The 21,946-nt window shown below is 42.1% G+C and overlaps 2 protein-coding genes across 5 annotated transcripts; one reads left to right on the top strand and one right to left on the bottom strand.

Annotated features, from left to right (window-relative positions):
• BBIP1 (BBSome interacting protein 1) lies at window positions 1–3,268 on the top strand. 3 transcript variants are annotated; one of them, XR_013957235.1, is made up of 4 exons: window positions 1–52; window positions 131–365; window positions 794–885; window positions 3,031–3,268. XR_013957235.1 is itself a non-coding variant. In XM_080621632.1 (3 exons), the coding sequence occupies exons 1-2, from the start codon at window positions 7–9 to the stop codon at window positions 313–315; spliced, it is 231 nt and encodes a 76-aa protein (XP_080477758.1). In that variant the 5' UTR covers window positions 1–6; the 3' UTR covers window positions 316–348; window positions 3,031–3,268. The 3 variants fall into 3 exon arrangements, 1 of the variants encoding a protein (XP_080477758.1); XR_013957236.1 differs by lacking the exon at window positions 794–885; XM_080621632.1 differs by lacking the exon at window positions 794–885 and having other exon boundaries at window positions 131–348.
• PDCD4 (programmed cell death 4) lies at window positions 894–21,070 on the bottom strand. Of its 2 annotated transcripts, none has more exons than XM_080621631.1 (13): window positions 21,009–21,070; window positions 16,890–17,042; window positions 15,623–15,720; window positions 11,496–11,792; window positions 10,905–10,999; window positions 9,079–9,192; window positions 8,621–8,842; window positions 8,253–8,350; window positions 6,649–6,763; window positions 5,692–5,799; window positions 4,519–4,629; window positions 3,400–3,539; window positions 894–1,788 (listed from the first exon to the last, which is right to left on the bottom strand). In XM_080621631.1, the coding sequence occupies exons 3-13, from the start codon at window positions 15,660–15,662 to the stop codon at window positions 1,728–1,730; spliced, it is 1,401 nt and encodes a 466-aa protein (XP_080477757.1). In that variant the 5' UTR covers window positions 15,663–15,720; window positions 16,890–17,042; window positions 21,009–21,070; the 3' UTR covers window positions 894–1,727. The 2 variants fall into 2 exon arrangements, with proteins under 2 accessions (XP_080477757.1, XP_080477756.1); XM_080621630.1 differs by lacking the exon at window positions 21,009–21,070 and adding an exon at window positions 18,146–18,406.
• Between the last annotated feature and the right edge of the window lie 876 nt (window positions 21,071–21,946).

The following is a 21,946-nucleotide window of genomic DNA, read 5'->3' on the forward strand; positions in this document are numbered from 1 at the left end:
ACCGCCATGCCGGAGGGGAAGGCTGCGTTCCAGGAGGTGCTGCCGAAGCAAGGTACCTGCGGCGGGCGGGAGGGTCCCCGCAGCCTGCCCGGCCCCGGCGCTCACCCGCGGCCCTTCTCTCTCCTCGCAGGACAGCTGTCGGTGGAGGACACGGCATCCATGGTGCTGTGCAAGCCCAAGGTGCTGCCGCTCAAGTCGGTGTCGCTGGAGAAGCTGGAAGCGCTGCAGCGGGCGGCGCTGGAGGCGGTGGCGCGGCAGCCAGAGGAGGCACCGCAGCCCTCCGAGGGGGCAGCGCAGCCTCAGCCCCAGCCGTAGCCCAGGCCCCGGCGAGGGGGACGGTGCCCTCAGGTGTCTGTGACTCGGAGGTACCCGCTTGTAACGGAGCTCGCGGATTAAAGGCTGGCCCAGAGTGAGGGGTGCTGCTGGAGCGGGGAGGCGGGAGGGGGCGACCCGTGCCCTGGCGTTCTTCCCGTGGAAGCTTCACTCACCGCTTTCCAAGCGACGTTTTAAATGCTTCTCTAAGCATGCCAGCTCCGACAGGCATCATAACCCCGGCAGGCGCGGCGCTAGGCCCGGGCGGATAACGTGGGGAGGGAGGCCCATTACACGACCCCACGGCTCCGGTAACGGCTTACCGGGCTGGCTCGGGAGCAGCGGCACTGGCCTCCCCGGCCCCGCCCCGGCAGTTCCCTGTGTTGCCGAGCACCTGGCGTCGTGGCACCAACATGAAACACATAAGGGAGCAGGGGAGGCTGTGCTGTGTCTTCCTTGGCTCGGTCTTGTTTTTGAGCAGGGGCGTGTTGGCAATACACACACACCACAGTATCTCTGCTGCACCAGCCCGGCTGCTCCTACCCCAGACGCTTGTTCTCAACAACATACTTGGTAAATACTTACCATGAGTTGAATTAGTTTGTGCTCTGCTGCAGATTGTAATACAAAAGGGGACAGTTAGATGTACAGCTCGCTTGCACACACTTCAGAATTTAGAGTTACATTTGTTCTGTTTTGAAAATCAAAGGAGGCAGGAAAAAGAGCGTCACAAAAAATATTTTTAATATGTTTTACCAGAACTTTTCACTTTTCCAGTTACATAGAAAAAAAAAAAAAAAAAAGACAAGTTTGGTACACAGGGGCTAAAACCAACCAGTGTTCTCCCCTGGAACAGATGCATTACTCTTATGACCCAACTCCATTTTCTTGGGCTCTTTAAAACAAAGAAACAGCTATTTTTTTTTTCCTCCCAAAGCACAGTATTTCTTCAGCAGCAATGGAAATGGGATCACAGCAGCTTAACTTGACCCTTCTATAAAGCTTTGTATAAATGGTGATTTTATGATGACAACACTGTCCTTGAAAGAAAGAGCGGCAGTCAGACATGGATGCAGATGTGGAATGATCAGGTCATACACATATGGCACTTGAAACGATAGCTTATTGGAAGGCACCACCACAGCAGTGGCCAGTTGTTCTACCAGATGCCCAAAGAAAGAAATTCTTTTCTTTCTGAAATTTATAAAACTATTGAGGAAAAGAAAAAAAAAGATTGTACCCAAAACGTGCTTTTAAAAAAATATGAACTGTGCTAAGCAACTCTTAAATTTGGTACATTATATATGTGCATACATATATACATACACACACCAGAAAAGCATGCGTGTTTGCATATATATATAGATACCTATTTCCCTTTCAACATTTAAGGCTTCAGGAGCTGGTTCTCACATTCAGTAGCTCTCCAGCTTAAGACGACCTCCATCTCCTTCGCTCACAAAACGCTTTCTGCCCCTGCAAGAAAGGAGAAAGCATGGGTTTAGTTCACAGTAGCATCACTGCTTTGTTCTTATCACAGTTATCTAAGAATCTTCTCTTGGTCATAGAATCACAGAATGGTTTGGGTTGGAAAGGACCTTAAGATCATTCAGTTCCAACCCCTCTGCCATGGGAAGGGACACCTCACACTAGACCATGTCACCCAAGACTCTGTCCAACCTGGCCTTAAACACTGCCAGGGATGGAGCATTTACCTACCACTTCTTTGGGCAACCTGTTCCAGTGCTTCACCACCCTCACAGTAAAGAACTTCTTTCTTATATCTAACCTGAACTTCCCCTGTTTCAGTTTGAACCCAGTTCCCTTTGTCCTATCACTACAGTCTCTGATGAAAGCCATCAAATGGAAGATGTGCTCATCCAGCAATATTAGCTGACATTCCTAATCACTGATAAATTGTTTAAAATCCATCTGAATCTTGCAGCCGGGTTTATTTGCAAGAAGCTTGTCAAAAATTTCTATTGTCAAGTGCTTTCTACTTTGCTCACCTTTGAAAGTTGACACTTGCAAAAGATGCTAAGTTTGAAAGTCTGGGAATGGTGAGTTTCTACCCAAAACTGAAGCAAGAAATGCCCCCCCAGTGTATTACTGGTAACTGAAATACAATGAAGCTTTTGTTGCAGTGCTGACTTTCAACCCTCCCACAGCCAAAACCTGCAAAACATTCAATACCAAAACAGTCACAAACTCAGTTTTCAGCCTGAAGTCCACAAAAGGAGGCTGGTTTGGGTGAAGACACCAACACTTCAAAATCTGAAGTTACCTCAAACTGTCAGGATGATTTAACAAGCCCAACAAAACATCCAAATAGGAAAAGATCTAATAAATAGTATTCCTGATGCATAAAATTTTGAGTAATAGATTTAACATCATATTTTAAAATTTGCATATATTCCCCACATGAAATGAAACTCAGAAGTGGTATGTGACCAGTAAGGAGGCAACAGAATACTGATCAGTTACACTTCAAACAGCGTTATTTATACTACAGATAAGAAAACAACAAACCAGAAGCACTGTGCAAACCACAGGAGAGATAGGAAGGCATCAGGTGCGTACAGCTTATTCCAAATTAAGTGTTCTATACATTTGACATAAACATTATTAATGGTCTTGTCTTAAAACTCTATTTGTGCCATTCGGCGGGTTTAAACCAATTTTTAAGCCATTTTTAATTATTTTCTTTCCCCCCTATAGCTCACAGTTTTTCACTGTCACCAGCGTGGATCATTGTGACACCTGAAGCTTCCACTTCAGTACTGCACTGATCCCTACCAAGCGGATCAGCAGAACAAAGGAGAAGCAGGTCTTCATTCTCTGGAGAGCACACAGGCCTGCAACAGACTCATTGGAGGCTTATTTTTCTCAACTATCCCATTATGTTTATCCCATAACAGGAGAACCATAACACCTTAATAAACTTTTTACCAGTCCAGCCCTCTGAGTCTCTGTCTTCCATAGTTTCCAGTATCAATCTGTAATACTTTGATCATAAGATCCTGCTTTCTGTTACCTACAGTAGGGACAAAAAGCAGTGCCTTCACCCATTTACAGTGAAACAAGTACCTTGAAGGACAGAGGTCTCTCAGTGGTTTGGGGATTATTCCAGCCTGAAAGCATTCCTCTACAAACCGCTCAAGCACAGAATAGGAGTGTGGCACATCCAGGTTGATATCTGGGATTTCACAGTAAACTCGTTCATAGCCCTGCAATGTAAGAATTCAAATAATCACCTGGTTATTCTAGGATTTGATTAAATACCCTTTGGCACTCTCAGGATTTATTTTTCAGTATAAGTCCATGGACAGTTTCAAGAAGCCTAAAGCAGAGCAGCTGCAAGTCAGTGGAATACTATGACACTGCACAGCCACCTATGTACTTAAAAGCACCAGCAGAACTTTTATTGTCTTTACAAGTCAGAAATCCAGACAGTACAGAATGGGTATGTTAGCCTGCCCTGGCCACTGTTGCATGAGTAGTAACACAAGGAAGAAGACTTCACTTTTCTTCCATGTAAATAAAGACAATGTGGCCACAAATCTCCACCACCACAGTTTATGCAGTGAGGGAAACACTGGTGACAACCAGAGCTGATTTTATCACTTCCGCCAGCAGTGTGGCTGGGTAAATTCTGACACAAGCCTGCATGGTACCTGGTTTGCTCTGGGACAGGACAGCTGTCCTGTATTCATACCTAGAAGCATGATTCCAAGTATATATATATATATATATATATATATATATATGTATACACACACACACTGTTCTAACTGACATTGTAATTAATGGGTCCTCACTGAACTACTGTAATTATGAAGAACTGCTGGATAAAAGGGAAAATTGTATTTAAGATTAAGCATTTTACAACAAAATACTAGGGCATGTAAAATTACTTGTTATGATCATTTAATTGCATAAAAGCACTTGAAAAATCTTTTGACTGAAGATTCCAATATTCTGTACCTTGCAGTTCTATGGAGAACTGCTGCTTGGAATTCATTTCTAATTTTTCCAGTACAGGGCAAGTATTGTACATGTATCAATGACAGATTATTTCTGTGGGATACAGAACAACCATGGAGAATTTAAAAGTGGCAGTCAACCACAAACAGTACTTTAAAGAAGGTAAAAGCTGTACAAAATTTTGGAAGACCTTACCCAAAATTCCCTAAATGCTACACTTACTCTTTTCATTTGGTCCACAGTAATGACAGAAGATTTCCAGAGAGATTTCAGCAAATCCAGTATCATTTTAAAGGTCTTTTCCCCAGTTGACTCCAAAACCATTACAATGGCCTAAAACAAACAATGCAAGTGTTAACTAAAAAGAAAGGAGTGGTTCAAGTACATGCTATGTACAGCATACAAGGTGCAAAAAGGAGTATGTTGTTACGTGTTTTCTAGGGAGACAAGTCCAGCTGTTCTACACACTCACAATTTCAGTATATTATTATTTGAATAGAAAAACTGATGAAAAGTGATTTGGATAAAGATAAAAGGCATGAAAAATGAGAAAGAACTAGAGAGAAAGAAATGCATTGCCTTTCTGTCTCTGCACTGACAGATCCATGACTATACCCATATGGCTGCTGCAGTACAGATGGCAATTCATTCTATGAAATTAATTTTGTATCTATGATTCTTTTTGCATTTGTGATTTTAAAGAACTTCTAAATCTACAGATCTGCACAACCCCCATCAACTAAAAAGATTCTGAGTTTCTATTGGGAAGGAATTTTCTAAAACAAGTCAATGTGCTGAAAAAAAGAAAATAAAATTGTAGGTTGTGGGTGTTCAGCTTTCCTGGTAAACAACCATCTCCTAATTTGGCAGATAAAAGAGTACAAATGGGAACATCTCCCAGATATAGCAAAGATCTTTCTCTCTTACAGTCTGGTTCTGACATATCTTGGAGCTTTTATAAATGTACTAGATGGAACAAGCCCACCCTGAAAAGGCAGCCCTGCAACTTAACACAAGCAGGTGAATACCCAGTTATCTGAAACTAAAAGGAAACAGACACCAAAACAATGGGGGTTTTTGCTGCTGTTCCTCAGCAGAAAATAAACCAATCTGTTCTTTTTTTTAGGAATCTATAATAATCTGGATTCAACTATTTACCCAACAAATAATTTTGGATGTTCCTGGAGTCAGCAGCAGCTTAATTGTTGCACAATGTGCACAACAAACACATACACAAACCATTAACTTTACATTAAACTATTTAGTTATTCAAATAACATCAGAACAAGCAACCTGAGCTTCAGATTCCAGTTAGGATATTTGCATCCCCAAATCCAAACAAAACCAAACCTGTTCATATTACAGACAATTAAAGAGACTCTGATTTCTCCTTACTTCATATACAAGTTCATGGTGAAAATGGGGTACTTCCAGTTCCTGAAGGCAACGTTCAGCTTCCAATACATCTCCAGAAAGCAGATATTCTTTCAGCAACATATCAATCTATTGGATTTTAAAACAAACAAAACAACCAACACTAATTAGATGTAAAATGTAAAAGCTGTCAACTGTTCTGATACTCTGCAACCAGCCCAGCAGCAGGTCAGTGCCTGAAACTTGCTGCTAGTGTTTTTATAAGTGTGATTAAATTCAGATGTTAATTAAATCGAGACATCAGCAACCTGAAACACGGTGTAAGCAAAATACCTATCCATAGTGTTAATACAGACATACAAGCACCAGAAACATTGCTTTATAAGATGCATATCACCATAAAAGGGTAATATGGGAGCAATTAAGTTTATCTTTTCCCCTGAACTCCTCCTCCTATTATCTGCTACACTCACAACCCAGAAACTTTAACACAACCTTTTCCTTTAAACCTGCCTATTTCGTAGCATGGATCTCTAAACATTCCTGTTTCTTCCTCTCTCTTTTTCATTTATTACTGTGCTTTTAATCCATGATGCCAAATAACAGTCTGTCAAGTTTAGCCAGTTTCATCCTGGCTCTTCTAATTATTTCACTATTTTATATTAAAAGCTCTTAAAAAGCTAAGTGCTTAAAAGTTTTGCTTAAAGCAAAAATAAATGTATACTTGCAATTGTACTAGCATGTTCCCACCACTGATGAACATTACAAAATCAACTTAATGGCCTGCATCAGGTTTTAAAAACTACTTTATACAAATAAATTATAATTCTTAAAAAAAACCCAACCAAACAAAAACCAAAACCAACACCAACACTCAAGACATTTTGCTACAGGATATGCTTAACATCTTCATCCCAAACAAGAGAGGCTTAGACAGACAGTAAATTCCAGAAAGAAGAGTTTTGTAGAAGCAGTTACCTCTTTAACCAGGTGTTTCACAGACTGCTGCCCACCTCCTGAACCCCACACGCTGTCTATACGCTTTCCACCCTTGGTCATGCTCAGCAACACTGTAGCTCGGTCCAGCGCAGCTCTAGAAAGCAAAGTTAGTTTGAAAAAGTTATTGCAGAACTTCATTAAAAAGGCATCTCTAACTTCCCCCACTGCCATTCCTCTTTGGACAAAGTGACCAGATCCCTGGCAAGGAGTCAGGGTTAGCAAATCCACAGAACATCTGGATCAAGCAGCCAGCAAGCCAGCTCCCCACATTCTGTCATCTTTCTGGTTATACCATGCTGCAGTCAGGAAACAATCCTGTGATAGCAACAGATCTGAATCATCAATACAGAACCTGAAGCTTCACAAGAACTTAGTATTTTCTTACTCAGAGGTGGATTGGATCCAGGCTCCTCCAAGAATGCAGCTTGGCATGTGTATCTCAAAAGAGGTTTGAAATGCTTTTCTACTGAAATACTATTTTCTCTTTGGGTCTAAAGAATTATGAAACCTTGACAATTTAAGCCAAAACAGTACTTCAGAAGGCAAACATGCAGTTGCAAAGAGATGGCATGAACTAGGGAAGCCTGCCAGTTCGTTGAGAAAAGAATGAAAAAGGTGAAAAAAAGAAGTTTCAGATCCAGTTAAGCACTATCCAGCTAATGAAGAACAGTTATCCCAATCCTCATACTGGGGGCTGGCCAATAACAGTAACACTATTCACCAAGATTTAATGAGCAGAAAAGACTGGCCAAGAAACAGCAAAGGCAGCAAAGCATCCCAAGGCAGGCAGTATTCAGGCTATGGTCCTTCAAAGTGCAGGAGACACTTACAGAACGGGCAATTTCCACCCCTCGAACCCTCAAGTTAGGCAGCTAAGCATTTCCCTCCCTTACAGAAGTACCCAACCATAACCACTGCAAATGGCACTTCCAGAAGCTAAAAGAGTTCAACAACTTTGTATCAAGCTTGAAACATACATTTATGGGGGGCAAATAATAAACCATGACTAGTTATTTAAATGTTCCTTTTTGCCAGAGACTGCTCCCTCAGCTTCTCACCCTGACATGGAAAACAATTACATGGAAAACAATTATACTTCTTGAAAAATAAATAAAGCATTACAGAGAATGTCTGGGAAAGCACTGCATGTGCTTCAAAACTTTATAAGGCAAAACAGTTAATCCCTTGTGTATTTTCACAACATATTTACAGCGGCTGTCCTGATGCTATATTTACTCATTAATCACATTAAAGCTTCTTCCAAAGACAAAACCTTTTATAATCACGTCTTGTTTCAGCTCTTCTTTTTCCACCCTCAAGCATGAGCTGGACAACAAGCCTGACAAACTGAACTCAAATGTATTCATACATTTTTGAGGTACTTTCAGTATTTCTTCTCTGACCCAAGTCACTCTAGATTTTGGTGTTGTTCTTGTTGCAGACTTTGTGGGTTTGGTTTTTTAAATTTAAAAATAAGAAGTTATAGCGAATGACTTCATTTATCCTGAAGTCCTAAATTCCTGATCAGCATCTCTGGTATTTGGAATACAAAACTGTAGCTATATAGAAAGCAAGAAAGTTACCGAGCTTGGATGCAATCCACAGTGCCTTTGTAACCATCTATGTAGGTACTGCTTAGAATCCCATCTCCAACAGCTCTAGCAATAAACTGGCCCACCAACTGCAACACAACAGAAGCAGTTTTAATTAGATGTTGAATTTCAAGGTAGTTCTAAGGAGACAATTATGACATGCCTGGGTTTCAGATTTTATTTAAGTAAACCATCTCAAAGTAAAAGCTCAACCTGAGAAATTAGCAAGGGATTATAAACAGTGAGAAAATCCATAGGTATTATTCAAACTAGAGTCTGTTTCAGTTCTCTTGATTAATTTTAACAAGATTTTAGAAGAAAAAGCTTTTGACTACAAGAATAAAACTTTACAAATGTACCTGTGGTGCCCTGGGAGAATCCAACACCAATTCAGGTAGTTCTTTAAGCAATCTATCAAACGACTTTTCCACATCGGTTTTGCTAACTACTGTCCCACAAAGGTCGGAGATAAGCTTGGATGTCATTTCCCTGTGACTAGCCTTCCCCTCTAATGCAAGGGAGACAGCCAGCACTGGCACACTATATTTCATTTCACCAAGATTTAAATCCTTCAGCATCTCCTAAATAAGATTTGAAAAACAAAGATGATTAATATATTATATAAACTTATAAATACAAGCATCTAAATACCTAAGTATATCATGTACTTACATATATGCTTCTGCTCATGCAATTGATATAACTACTGAGGTATTCTTATGCACAGTTCTTGCCAACGTCTCTATATGCTCATTTACAGCTAACAGAGTAAAGCAGTTAACAGCTAGATAAAGAAATAAAAAGGCATTGCACATACCGAAACTTCATTAGTATCTCCATGTTCAAAATACTCCTGTATGATTGGTGTCAAAGTTTTTTCAAATGCTCTTTCATCCAGAGGTAAAACTACAGTTTCATAGACACAATTCTCCTATTTTAAAAAACAAAAGCATATAGGCCTCTTGTAAGCAGCACTGTCTCTTCAAAATGTGTCTTCTAAATTCTTAATGATTTATTAGCCTTGGTAGTCAGTATTCTGCCAGAAAACATCAGATTATGTCTCTACCATTAAAGTCTGGAAGATGATAGCTAAATGTCATGCTTCTTATATTTTGAATATATTGTTAGCTGAATTCAACTGAAAGGCTGAATTTACTGTTAAACAACAGTAAACACTCCAAACTCTGTTCCTAGGATCCTGCTGACACCACATGAACACAGATCAAGTGCTTACGTACCAAATGGAGAGCGACAGAAACTCCTGTACCAGCCCAGCACAAGACTGAGCAGTCAGCACCTTTCCCTGCAAGTGGCACTCCAGTCCCTGACAGCAAGCCTACCTGAGTTCCCTCTTCCCTAGTGACTATGTGACCAGACAGGTACACACACAATTCAGAGAAAAGCCATTTTCAGAGTATTTGTGAGAAAAGACATTCCCTAAGGGGAAAAAAGAATCACACAGCAACTGCCTCCTGTATGACCTGGTCCTGCAGAGTTCTAGCATGAGCAGATTTCCCCACTGTAAATTCAGTTCTCTACTCCTCACAGACTACAGAAGTAACACTTAGAGCAATACTACAGATCACAGAAATCTGAACAACTCAGCTTTCCAACTACTGCTTATCGGAAAGAAGCTGTCCATGATCAAGAAGTATAGCTTAAGTCCAAAAGCCTATCCTTCCATCACATCAGTCTCTGTTTACACAACCTTAAAAAAAGCTGAGCATACAGAAGTTCAATGGAAAATTGATTCTTCATTAAACTTTCTTTTATGGACTCACCAGCTTCATTTCTCATAGCTATCTCTGTTAATGTACAGCACTGAACCGTAGGGGAAAAAATACTATTGGAAGGTTTTGACATTCCCACATACAGCCCTCTTAGCAGCTATGGCTACAGCAAACAGCCTCTGCTCAAAGGACACCACCATCGCTCTGCTTACGTTACAGAGAATTTACTCACAGTCTGACAATTGATCTTAGATACTTCAGTAACCTGTGTTGGTAATCAGTGTTTCCTCTATGATTTCATGTTATAAAGCACCCTTTGCTCAATGAGCTTTACTTCCCTCCCCTCCTTCTGCCCTCCAATAATATCACTGTAAGGTACAATCTTCCAAAACATACCCTAAATAAATACCTGTAAACAAAATATCCAGGCTATCAACTCTGCACCAGTTTGAAGTGTTTATACCAAGTAGATACAAAACACTGGAACAGTTGGGAACACAGGGGAGAGAAAAAAAAAAAACTATAAAGGATACTGCACCCTCCTAAACCCCTGACTTGACTCACTCTGTGTTGCATTTTTAATGTGGTGCCTGTTTGCAATAGAGTACAGCACTGCAACATGCACCTCTTTGAGAACCAGAGTGAAAACAACACCTAGGAAAAGGCTGCTGGCTAATCAGGCACAGAAAGAAGGTTTGTGGGGTAAGATTTGTGAGCATTACACCATGACACTTCTATACTGGCTGTCTTTAACTAGACATAATCCACTCCTGAACATAAAACAAGCATTTAGTACAGCCAGGGTGACATACATGTAACTTACAAGGTCAAACTGCCGTTAATATAAGCATGAGAGCAACTGAAATCAATAAAGGAAATAAAAAACAACACTGCAAAGAAGTTATTTGCCTACCTGGTCATCATCATAATTAGGATCCTTAATATCTACTTCTTCCACATCATACACTTGACCTGGTGTTCCCCAAACTCCTTTACCACCTGCTCCACCTGGCAAAATATGTGACAGTAAGCAAGGACCACCAGCTTACAAAGAATACTTTTGAGTTCAACCCAACATTCTTTCACTTAAGAGTGATGTATATACACTGAAAAGTGTGCTTTTATCACGTTCCCACTTCAGCAACCACTTTCCAGTATGATACTAGAAGCAGTATGAAACTGCACAAGAATTGCTAAAGGCTGAACACTGTACCTTCAAATATAACCATGTTTTAAGGTTGCATTAATAGCCCTGTGAACCACCAACAGTTCAAGTTTGCGTATTAAATTTGTGAAGAGAGAAGTTAATAGATGATACACATGCCAAATTTTCTGATAAAAATGCCACCTATTATTGGCTTCTATCACCACCTACTATCTAACATAAAGAACCAAACATCTGCACAGAGACTGGGGGTTATGAAAATGATTCCCAGTAGAAAAAAAAGACTATGTTTTGGACAGAATCTTTATCATGCTACTGTCTTTGCTAAGGTACACCAACCTTTCTTTGGTAGACCTCTTCCCTTTCCAGACCGGGATCTCCTGTCCAGGAGTTTCCCCTTTGGGCTCGTTGGTGCAGCTCCAACCTTCAGCGTCTCTCCATTGTCACTAACAGAGTCTCCTCTCCCAGAATCTCTGGAAGAATTTTTCCTCAAGCGTCTCTTTGCTTTAGCATTTATTTTGGCCTCAGTAATTGAAGTTGCAGGAATCCAGTTTCCATTGATTTCAGTCTTTCGTTCCTCAGACCCACCATTTTCTTCATCACCGGAAAACGGAGCATCACTTAGATTCTCAAGTTCTTAAAAAGGAGACAGAGCAAAAAGAATCTGATATAAACAGTTTTATGTTAGAATACCAAAACACACTACATTTAAAATGGATTACAATATTAAACAGAGCTCTTATTTCCAACAGCATTAAGGCAAATAATATTGGCTTTGAAGCATGTCTACACATCACAGTCATAAAGAGTTCCTTATTCCCCCGCACAAACCATCCACAATCTAAACAGAACATATGTCAAGAGTTGGAAAGCAAATGAAGAAACCATTTATAAACAGGTAAACCACAGAAAACCCCACCCTTGTTAAACAAAAACTATCAGAAGTCCTCAGTGCAGAAGCTCCAAGTGCCTAATTCTCACTCCACCCACTCAGCTCGATTTAGACACAAACAAAACTGCTAATACAGTAAGTTCTGTAAGAAGTCAGTAATGTTAACAGACTAGTCAACACCGTGAAATTCATCTCCTAAATCATCAACCAACATTCTCCCCATTGAGGGAACTTCAAATACAGTTCAATAGCTGGTAAAGCAATAATTTAGACCTACAAGAATACAAAACGATCACTACTTTTATTTGTGTTTAAAGTTATAAAAGAAAAAAAGCTGTTTAATCCAAAGGCTAGGGAGTTCAGTAACAAAGACTCAGAGAATAAAGTCTTTTGAAACTCTACTGTGCTCACATTAGACCTAACTTGGGAGTACTGTGTACAGTTCTGGTGTCCTCAACATAAAAAGGACATGGAACTGTTGGAACAAGTCCAGAGGAGGGCCACGAGGATGATCAGGGGACTGGAGCACCTCCCGTATGAAGACAGGCTGAGAAAGTTGGGGCTGTTCAGCCTGGAGAAGAGAAGGCTGCATAGAGACCTTATAGCAGCCTTTCAGTATCTGAAGGGGGCTTCTAAGGGTGCTGAGGAGGGACTCTTCATTAGGAACTGTAGTGACAGGACAAGGGGTAATGGGTTCAAACTTAAATGGGAGAAGTTTAGATTGGACATAAGGAAGAAGTTCTTTACTGTGAGGGTGGTGAGACAGTGGAATGGGTTGCCCAAGGAAGTTTTGAATGCTCCATCCCTGGTGGTGTTCAAGTCCAGGTTGGACAGAGCCTTGGGTGACATGGTTTAGTGTGAGGTGTCCTTGCCTGTGGCAGGGGGTTTGGAACTTGATGATCTTAATGTCCTTTCCAATCCTAACTCTTCTATGATTCTATGAAAAAGTATGATCTCTCTTCTCTGTGGATTGCCCTCACTGTATCTTCTATCAAGATGGTTTCTAAAATGGCCATGGTTTGTTCCCTAGTGCAATTATATAATAGGTTTGTTTCATATACAGTAGCTCTGTTCAACACCCAACAAAAAACTCTCTCACAACTTGAGGAACTGCAAGTGTCTCGGAGCACTGGGAAGTGCAACCATTTCACTCTTTCAGGAAGTTAATGCATATTCAAAATTCGGATCTAAAGTCTTTCATTTCACAAAGGTAGGATGTCCCCCACCTGAGCCATGTGATTCAGTAGAATGTCTTATTGACTGCATTATAAGCGAAAGTCTTCGTAAGTTCTTCTTACCCTTCTTAACCCATCAAGACAGAAAAACGCCCCTGGAGATCTATTTACATCCCACTTAGTACCTTGGTTGTTCTTGAAATTTGTAAAACACACAAAGGACACAGCCTCAGCTCTGTTACACAGCCCTTTTCTTGAGGATTCAGTAGAGTCTCAAAACACAAACTACAGCCCCAACCCTAGGAAGTGCTGTGATGAGGCACACAGAGAAAGCTGCTTTTCCAGCTGTGCCAAGCCTGCTTTACAGAAAAGCTGACTGCCACAAACCCAGAATATGAAGAGCATTTTGAATCTGTATTTTAACTTAGCTAAACGTATTACTTCACCATGCCAATACATTCTCATTACCAATGTTCAGTTGGCAACACTTCTCAGAACTGCTTTTTCATCCAAAACAGGTTCACAAAAAATTGTTTTGAAAGCAAAGTGCACTAATAAAACATTTCCAACCTCAAAGTATGTACCTATATCAAAGAGGATAGTACAGTACAAAATGAAGAAAGTTTGATACAACTGCCTCCTTTCTGATCAAAGCAGCAACATTTAGATACTACTGTTTGCAGATGTGAATGCTATAGCTGAACAATAATGCAGCCATTCCAGTTTCAGCTTCATTTTTCCACTCATTACTCCCACAAAAGCATTCCTTTTACGCTTGCAGCAAGCTAAAAAAGAAAAGCATGCACCATGTCCAGGAAAAGATTCCCCACAACAGGCTTTGTCAGTTTGTCTAACATTTTAATAAAACAATGAGAGATTTCCATAAAGCTAGCAGAGGGCGAAAAAAAAGGCAAAGCCAAACAGGTTTCCTTCCTCTCATTCTCTGAGGAGAGGCCATCAGCACAATCAGAAAAATTAATTTAAATTCTTCTTCATGTCCACTCTCCCATGAATTTTTCCAGTTTAGACCTGCCATCTGGCTCTCCAGGAACCACACTTTCCAGTGAGTACTTACTTCTCAGTTTCTAAACAAAATGGACAGCCATTAACACAAGTCAGTCCCGAACGTGGCGACCCTTACAAGGGGAGGCTACAGTCCAACCTCCTTACACAATCCTGACCTCAGGTTCAAAGACTAAAGGAAATCCTACACAGGAAACATCCAGCCCCTAAGACTTAGTATTTCTCACTGCATTACTAAACTAGTTTTTTATACAACACTATTGCTTCCAGCTGCAACCTCTTTCTTCATAGTAACATAAACAACTGGCCCTCCACTATTAGTAAACTCATTGGGCTGAAAAAGAATAGGTTAAACAGACCTGGTAGTATAAAAAGTACATAAAAAACGATGCAGATCTTCTTTCTCCTTCATATACACATATATAAGCAATAACAGAGTCCTATGAAGACTTTGCTTACTATGTATTAAAAGTCATCCAAATTTCTCTTATTACCCTGCTACCAAACCTAGCAGGCACACTTAAAACCTGTGCTTTTCTGGTGTCACCTAACTAACAACGCATCCAGCAAGTACTTACCTATACACTGATTTTATTTGATCAAATTAGGTCAGTTTAGATATCTAGCAGTTTCCCCAACTATAATCCAAATATAACTCTAAAATGCTGAAAAGCAATAGATCTTCTACATTAAGCCAATTAAGGCTTAAAATAAAAGGTCAGATGGAGCATGTGGCCTCTTCAACTGCATTACGTACCATTTTAACATATATATGATTTTTTTTTTCCCCAAAAAACCTTTAAAAGATACAAAATCTCCTAGGTATAAGAAGGTCAGTGCAGATCATCACAACCTTTGGAAGACACAGAAAACCACATGAAACTCTGTTAACTTGACTAAACATCATAAAAGGCATCTGCAATATGCACAAGCTGGTCAATTTAAGCACAATCTTTTAACACATACTCAGTACATTTTCCCATGCCAGCCCACTTCGAGTTCAAGCCTCTCATCATTTGTTTTCTCTAACTTTAAACTTAACAGCTACATAGAAGCAGAATCTGTACCTTTCAAATGAACCTTCACGTTTTACTTTTGAGTTTGTTCTTTTCTTCACAACAGGACTACACGAAGTCAGATGGTAAGGAGCCCAGAGTCACTATTATTTATTCAGAAATGTTAACTTTATGATTTTAATAGTTTTTTAAATCAATGGAATCAAGCAGGATACTCTGGTATACAACTGAATTCTGCAAATTTCTGGTGAAGATTTTTGAAACCAGCACTGTTAAAAATTACGAGGTAATAAATGCTTTCTACAGAGACCACTTCAGGTCAGCAATTTTAAGTAAAAAAATTCTGAAAATATTACTTACCTGTGGCGGTAGCAGTAATGTGGTCCTTTTCTAGTTCCATAGCTGCTTAACAGAACTGACTGTGAAATGTAAAGTCTTTAATGCTTTCCTTCCAAGGCCTAAAGAGAAACAGAGAAGCTTAGGTGAAGAAAAGCACTAGACCAAATTTTAAAGTAGTAAAAAGCTGCAAAGGCTTCACTCACAAAATGCAATCCAAACCCAGGGGTTTTTTTAAGTTACAATTAACTATTAGCAACCACTAAAAATTTCCTGGTAAGGCAAATGGTGCAACATGAGACAGCACCACCCTCAAATACACCTATCTAAGCCTGGATGTCCTAGCAGCTGTCAGTTCTGTTGCTTATAAAGGAGGCACCACGAGAAAAGCCCTCTGTATGCAGCTTTTTTTAGTTGATAAAAACCACCTCTATCAACTTAGACTGCCCTGTTCTGCAAAGTGATAACCTATATGAGCATACAATACCAATGTTATAATTGCATCCACAACAGAAATGTTCTTCACATGAACTATACTGATAGAATGGTACAAATTTATCAAGTTCAGACCAGCCCTTAGAACACAAGCTATTTTTCATTCCTCCCTCAAGGACACAGTCTTTAAACTTTATTGTATGTGTACATACAGCTGCCAAACTTTTACATCTTGCTTCTGCAACACCCTTCAAACACTCTTCACAACCACCATTCAATCTGCAAGGGATAAAGTTCAACACTTCTGTCACTCTCTCCCTCCTCCTAGCAGCTACTAATCTACAAACCACCCAATGTCACTATGACGAGATGGCATCATCCATCTTTCCTTCATGTACACAAAAAATTAAGCAGCCCCAGAATTCCCCATACACTTTTTCACCTGCAAGGCTTTCATAGATCACTTTGTAGTCCTGTGAATATTACAGGCATTTGTGTCTGCCCTGTAAGAATGCAGTGGCTCTTTTTTGCTCCCTTTCCCCCCCCCCCTTTTTTCCCTTTGCTGCCCTGAAGACAGTTTACCATTTGTGACACCAAGTAACAGTGCTCCCTTCCCCTTTTCTTCTCTTCCCTTGTTTTCCTCTGGTATGGCCACTTGCCCACCACAGACCCATTAACTGCAAATGATTCATCACAGACCGTTGGCAATAAAAAAACCTCTTGTTTAGGGCACAGTACCAAGCTGTCATGACCTTGCATTTCATAATAGCAACCCAAACAGTTAACAGCTTTGTGTAATAACAAGTCCTCCCTTGCACCATGCCACTTCTTTTTAATAAACATTTTCCTGAGTTACCTCAACAGATCATTCAGGAGTTCTCAAGTGGTCCCAGTCACCGTTGGTTGAGAGATTTTGTTTTCCTGTATGGATCTCAGTCTAATCTGAGCAAACTACCTTGTAAGAACAGTTTTATTCTTTGTAGTGGAATGTTCCATCAGTTGTCCACCTCTTTGAAAAAGAAGACAAAGGACAAAAACCTGTATTAAATAACAATCATGATTTTCATAATTTGTAATAAAGACCTAAATATAAGGTCATACAAGATCCTAGTTGAAATTCTCAGCCCATGGCAACATAGTAACACCACAACTTTCATATGCTATCTTTTTTATACTCAGGACCCTGTTTCATCTGTGACAAGGATGATGGAATAACTGGGCTTTACAATTCATTTTGTCATACTGATCAGGGGAGACGCTCTCAATTTAGCAACGCACCCTCTCATTAACTCAAGCCAACAGGTCTGCTGGGGCTTCAGGATGCTGCTATTTATGACTATAGCAAAACCACTATCACTTCATATTTTTCATAGTTAGAACAGGCAGTTACAACCCTGAACCACCAATCAACTACAGAACACAATTTGAAAACATGCATTAAAAACATCAGAATAAACAGACCCAAAATTTCATGTCAAAGGAAATAATACAGGAACAAAATGGGCAGAGTCCAAGTACCTACAACATAAGACTGCTGCAAGAGATCTTAAGATTAAGCACTGATACAAACAGCACTTTTAAAACAGTTCAGCAGACTAGGGTTATTTCCTGAATCTCTGAAAAACATTAATAAAATATACTCCGCTCTCTGTGCTCACCACCACTACACAGACTATGCAATTTTACCACAGCAGCTAAATAGCAGCAAATTAATATTTAAGAACAAAACACACTGCAGAAGAAAGCTTCCAAAACTTATCAAGACCGTACACCTATACAAAATATCCCTGAGGAATTTTCACACAGCTTACACCATTTTTCTCATCTCCTTAACATTAAGCAACCCCCCTCCCACCACCAAAGCTTTCGAGACCTGCAAACACCAGCTGTTCTGAGGCCATACGCAAGTATAACCACGTAAGACTGAGCTACCCCTACAAAACCCGTGCCGCTGGAAGAAATCAATGGCGGAGCAACTCCGGCCCTTAAGAGAGGGCGTGACTGAGAGCCAAGGCCGAAGGGAGCACAGGGCCCTACTGCCAAACACCCGCAGGGCAGCACAGGCCCGACACGCGCTCACCACGCCCGGCTGCTGCCTGAAAGCACCCGCACCTCACGGAATGCGCCCTCAGCAACACTGACACCGACGCGGCGGCTCGATACGCGGTTGCCACGGCCGAAGAGAGGGACGCGGCACGGCAGCCAGCGCGGGGCGGGGGTCAGTCAGGAGGAGCAGCCCCCTCAGCGGCGGCACCCGCGGCCTGGGCACCCCCCACGCACCCCGCAGGGAGGAGGAGGCAGGACCGGACCGCGTCCCCTCAGAGGCCGCCCGCGGAGACCGTTACCGGCGGTGCTCGCTCCCGCGGCGCGGCACGACCCCGCCCCCCTCCGCCGGCCGCGCGCGCACACCCTCGCCTGCTTGTTGTTGTTTTCTTTTTCCCCCCAGCGACACGGCCGCCAGCGCCGCCGCCGATTGGCTGGTTCCCGCCTGCCGCCGCAGCCAATCGGCAGGCGGGGATGGCGGTGGGAGGGGGACGGGAGGGCGGTCAGCCCTCAGGAAAAGGAGTGAGGGGAGAGAGGACGAAACCATCGCGCGCGTGTCGGGGGGGGGGGGGGGGGGTAGCCGCAAGGAGCCATTCGTGGGGGGAAGGGAGGAGGGGGCTGCGGCCTGTGGTGCCGCGTTCACCAGGCGGATGCAGTCCCTCGGTGCGGGAGGGAGCATGAGACAAGCGGCGAGGTTTGGCTCCTTCCTCCTCCGGCCCTGTGGCCCCTTGATACCTGCTTGTTGAAATGAAGCCGCTTTACGCTGTGTAGGTGTGTGAAGAAGCGTCCTCTGGGGTTGTTCCGCACGCACCGGACCCGCAACTAACATTGCCCTGTACAACATTACTGCGGTTCTCCCACAGAAGTGTGCCTGGTCATCATATCCTGACTTCTTAACCTTCAGGAGGCTCAGTAGTGTCAATTAGCAACGCCTTTGACCGGTTTTAGGTCAGATCTGACGCGATTAACGCCAGGATGTGGGAGAACTGTGAGGGAATGCCTAGGTGTTCCCAGTGACAGACCTGAGGAAACCCTGATGGCTGTGCTTGCCTCCTCTGCAACATCGTGTCCTCCTCCGTTAATAGAAAATCTATTTTCTGCACCAAAACCATCATAGAAATAATGTGCTACCTCTTCTTTGGGTTGCTAGCATGGGGATCTCAGACCTTTTCCTCTCTCTTCACACAAGACCCACCTATAATCTCTTAATTTGGTGTCACAGGACAGGGGTTTGGGCAGGGGGACTGGAAAACACTGCAACTGGCCCACAGTTGGCAAACAGGATACCTCCTGTCCAGGCAATCCAAATGTGCTGCAGACACCTTCCACACTGCTGGGACTCAAACCCAGTGCAGATTCAGCTAAACCAGCCATACCCATCCACAACCTTCCAAACTTTCTGCCTTAGTTTAGTTTACATTGACCCTGTTTATTCTATATGAACCACCTGAGGCCAGACTCCTAATTAGAGACAAGAGTCTCCATGCCTTGTCATGTATTTTGCCTCCATTCACAGGTTCTCCTAAAAACTCAGCTAACCCTTTGTTTTCTCTCTGTAATTTTTCACTCTGGAGAGCCCAAGCAATAGCAGTCCACTGGTATGAGGGAAGCAAACACAGATCCTTTCTGCTTTAGTACTTTTGCACTGCAGGATATTTTAACTGCCAACAAGAGAATCCTCCTCAGTTAATAGATGATGGCTTGAATTTTAGAGTATTTTTACCTATTTTTCCAGTATAATTTACTCCAAATCAGTGTACTTTTGACTGATATAAGAGCCAAACTTTCCTTGTGTAAGAGCCTCTGATTTAATTTACTGGCCCAGTTCTGCATGAATCATCAAAACTTGGTTTAAGAATTAAACCAACAGTGATCTGTTAAAAGAATGTGCAGCACAATTGCTGTATTTTTAATGATAAATCCTTTCCCCATCAGGCAAACGACAGAAAGAAAACCTCTCTTGTTCATGAAGACACTAAGTTGCAGATATTTTCAAGTCAGGACACTTCAGCATGCTCACACAGGACTTCTTTCACATGCAACGTAGAGGCAGCCTCAAAAGATGTTGTTTCCCCATCAATCAAAAAGTAATATCTCATTTGCTTTATGCACCTCCATTGCATGTACCAAGCAAACAGATCACGGGATCCAGCTTCCCTTGCAAGGCAGAAAAAGGGCTTTACAAATGTTTTTCAGTGAAGAGGAAACAGGTGGCAGAGAAACTGAAACACAACTAACCAGAACCTGCACCAGAGAAGATGCCACAAGATACCAAATCAGTGCATCATATCAATTACACATTTTAAAGCACCGTGGAAAACTGCTAGAGGATTTTCTGGTAAAATTTAAGACTGGATCACTTCCAAGAGGCCCAAAAGCTGGGTCAGTGATCAAAAGAAGATTAAAACCCCTGAACCATCCAGCATACCTCTGGATAAGAAAATGGTGTGGTTTTCCTTTCTTCTGCTGAATTTCTCTATTAGCAGCTGGGTTATCAATCACTGAAAATCTAGTCTAGATTTGACTCTGCATACTATCTGATCTGTAAAACACTGTGACCTGAAAAGGGTCTGATGTGCATGACAGATTATTTATATTTTTCCATTGTTATCAACCAGTCTGCTCAAAGATATCACCTTTTTTTTGCCTTTCTAACCTCAAAACCACCTCCAATATTGTAAAGACAGCTGATCACATGCTGATCTCTGAGCTGTAGAGCCCTGCTTCCTCTCTCCCAGCCTCCCTCCCCCAGCCATATTAATAGCAAACATACCACCAAAATCCCCATAAAAACAAAACAGCAGAATTCCTCCTCCCATAGAAAAAGAAACCACCCTCTTTTGATCATTTCTGGCCAATTTGCAGCTCGAGACAACCCATGCGGGCTGTGCACCTCAACATCCTCTCCCCAGCACCTGCATCCCGGGGTTACCTGCACCCAGGACCTCCTCCACTCCAACCTGTGCCAAGGGGGACCTGCCAGCAGCTCCCACCCTTAACGCCGCAAGTCACCTGGAGCAGAATGCTTGCACGGAGGCGAGCAGGTCACTTTCTAGCTGCCTTCCTTCCTTAGAGCCTGCTGGGTTGTTTTCAAACTCTCCCCTCCCTTTCTCACATGCTGGCCAAGCCCTCTTGTAACACCCAGGGGAGGAATCCATTGGCTGAAGTTCCCCAAAACACGTGGAGCAGCCCTTCCCCCTTATCCAATCTCTAGTGCACAATAGACACAGGGTGTCTCCAGGCTGCCCTGGACAGTTTGCTGCTGGCCTTTGCTTTTCATCAAGGTTTATCTGAGCTGCAGCTGCTGTGACTCACATAGGTCCCCGACCTCCAGGACCAAAGAGAGCAGAGCGGAGAGAAATGGTGTTTGGTTAAAACATCACAGATCATTCTCATTGTGCTCCCCTCGCTGTGGGTTTCTCAAAGTTTTACTTTCTGTTTTAAATATTTTCGATAGGCAGCATCTGTGCTCCTGACACCTCAGCAGTGCTGTTTGATTACAGTCAAGTCTGTTACTGTGCCACTTGGAATATAAATTGCCACACATAATGCACGCGGCAAAAAATGTATCGTATCTGTTAAATCAATCTGCTCTGTTCAGTTGCCTGTCTCTTGGCCTTCTGCTTTCTCTTCCTTCAGCCTACTTTTATTTTTGCATCTTCGGCAAAGGTGCCTTCATAAAATGAACTGCAAGCACAGCAATCCCATTCTTCAGCAGGCAGCGTCAGCCCCGGGTTGAAAGGATAGTAAATCATGCCTTTGCTGTTTTTTAATGCTCAGTAATTAGAGTTGCTTTTGAACATCCTCCTGCAGCTCCATCCATGAGCTGGGAATGGGGCTGTGCTGCAGACCTGTGTGTGCAGTGCCTGT

This window comes from Psittacula echo (assembly GCF_963264785.1).
Source record: "Psittacula echo genome assembly, chromosome: 6".
In the NCBI taxonomy this organism is placed as follows: domain Eukaryota; kingdom Metazoa; phylum Chordata; class Aves; order Psittaciformes; family Psittacidae; genus Psittacula; species Psittacula echo.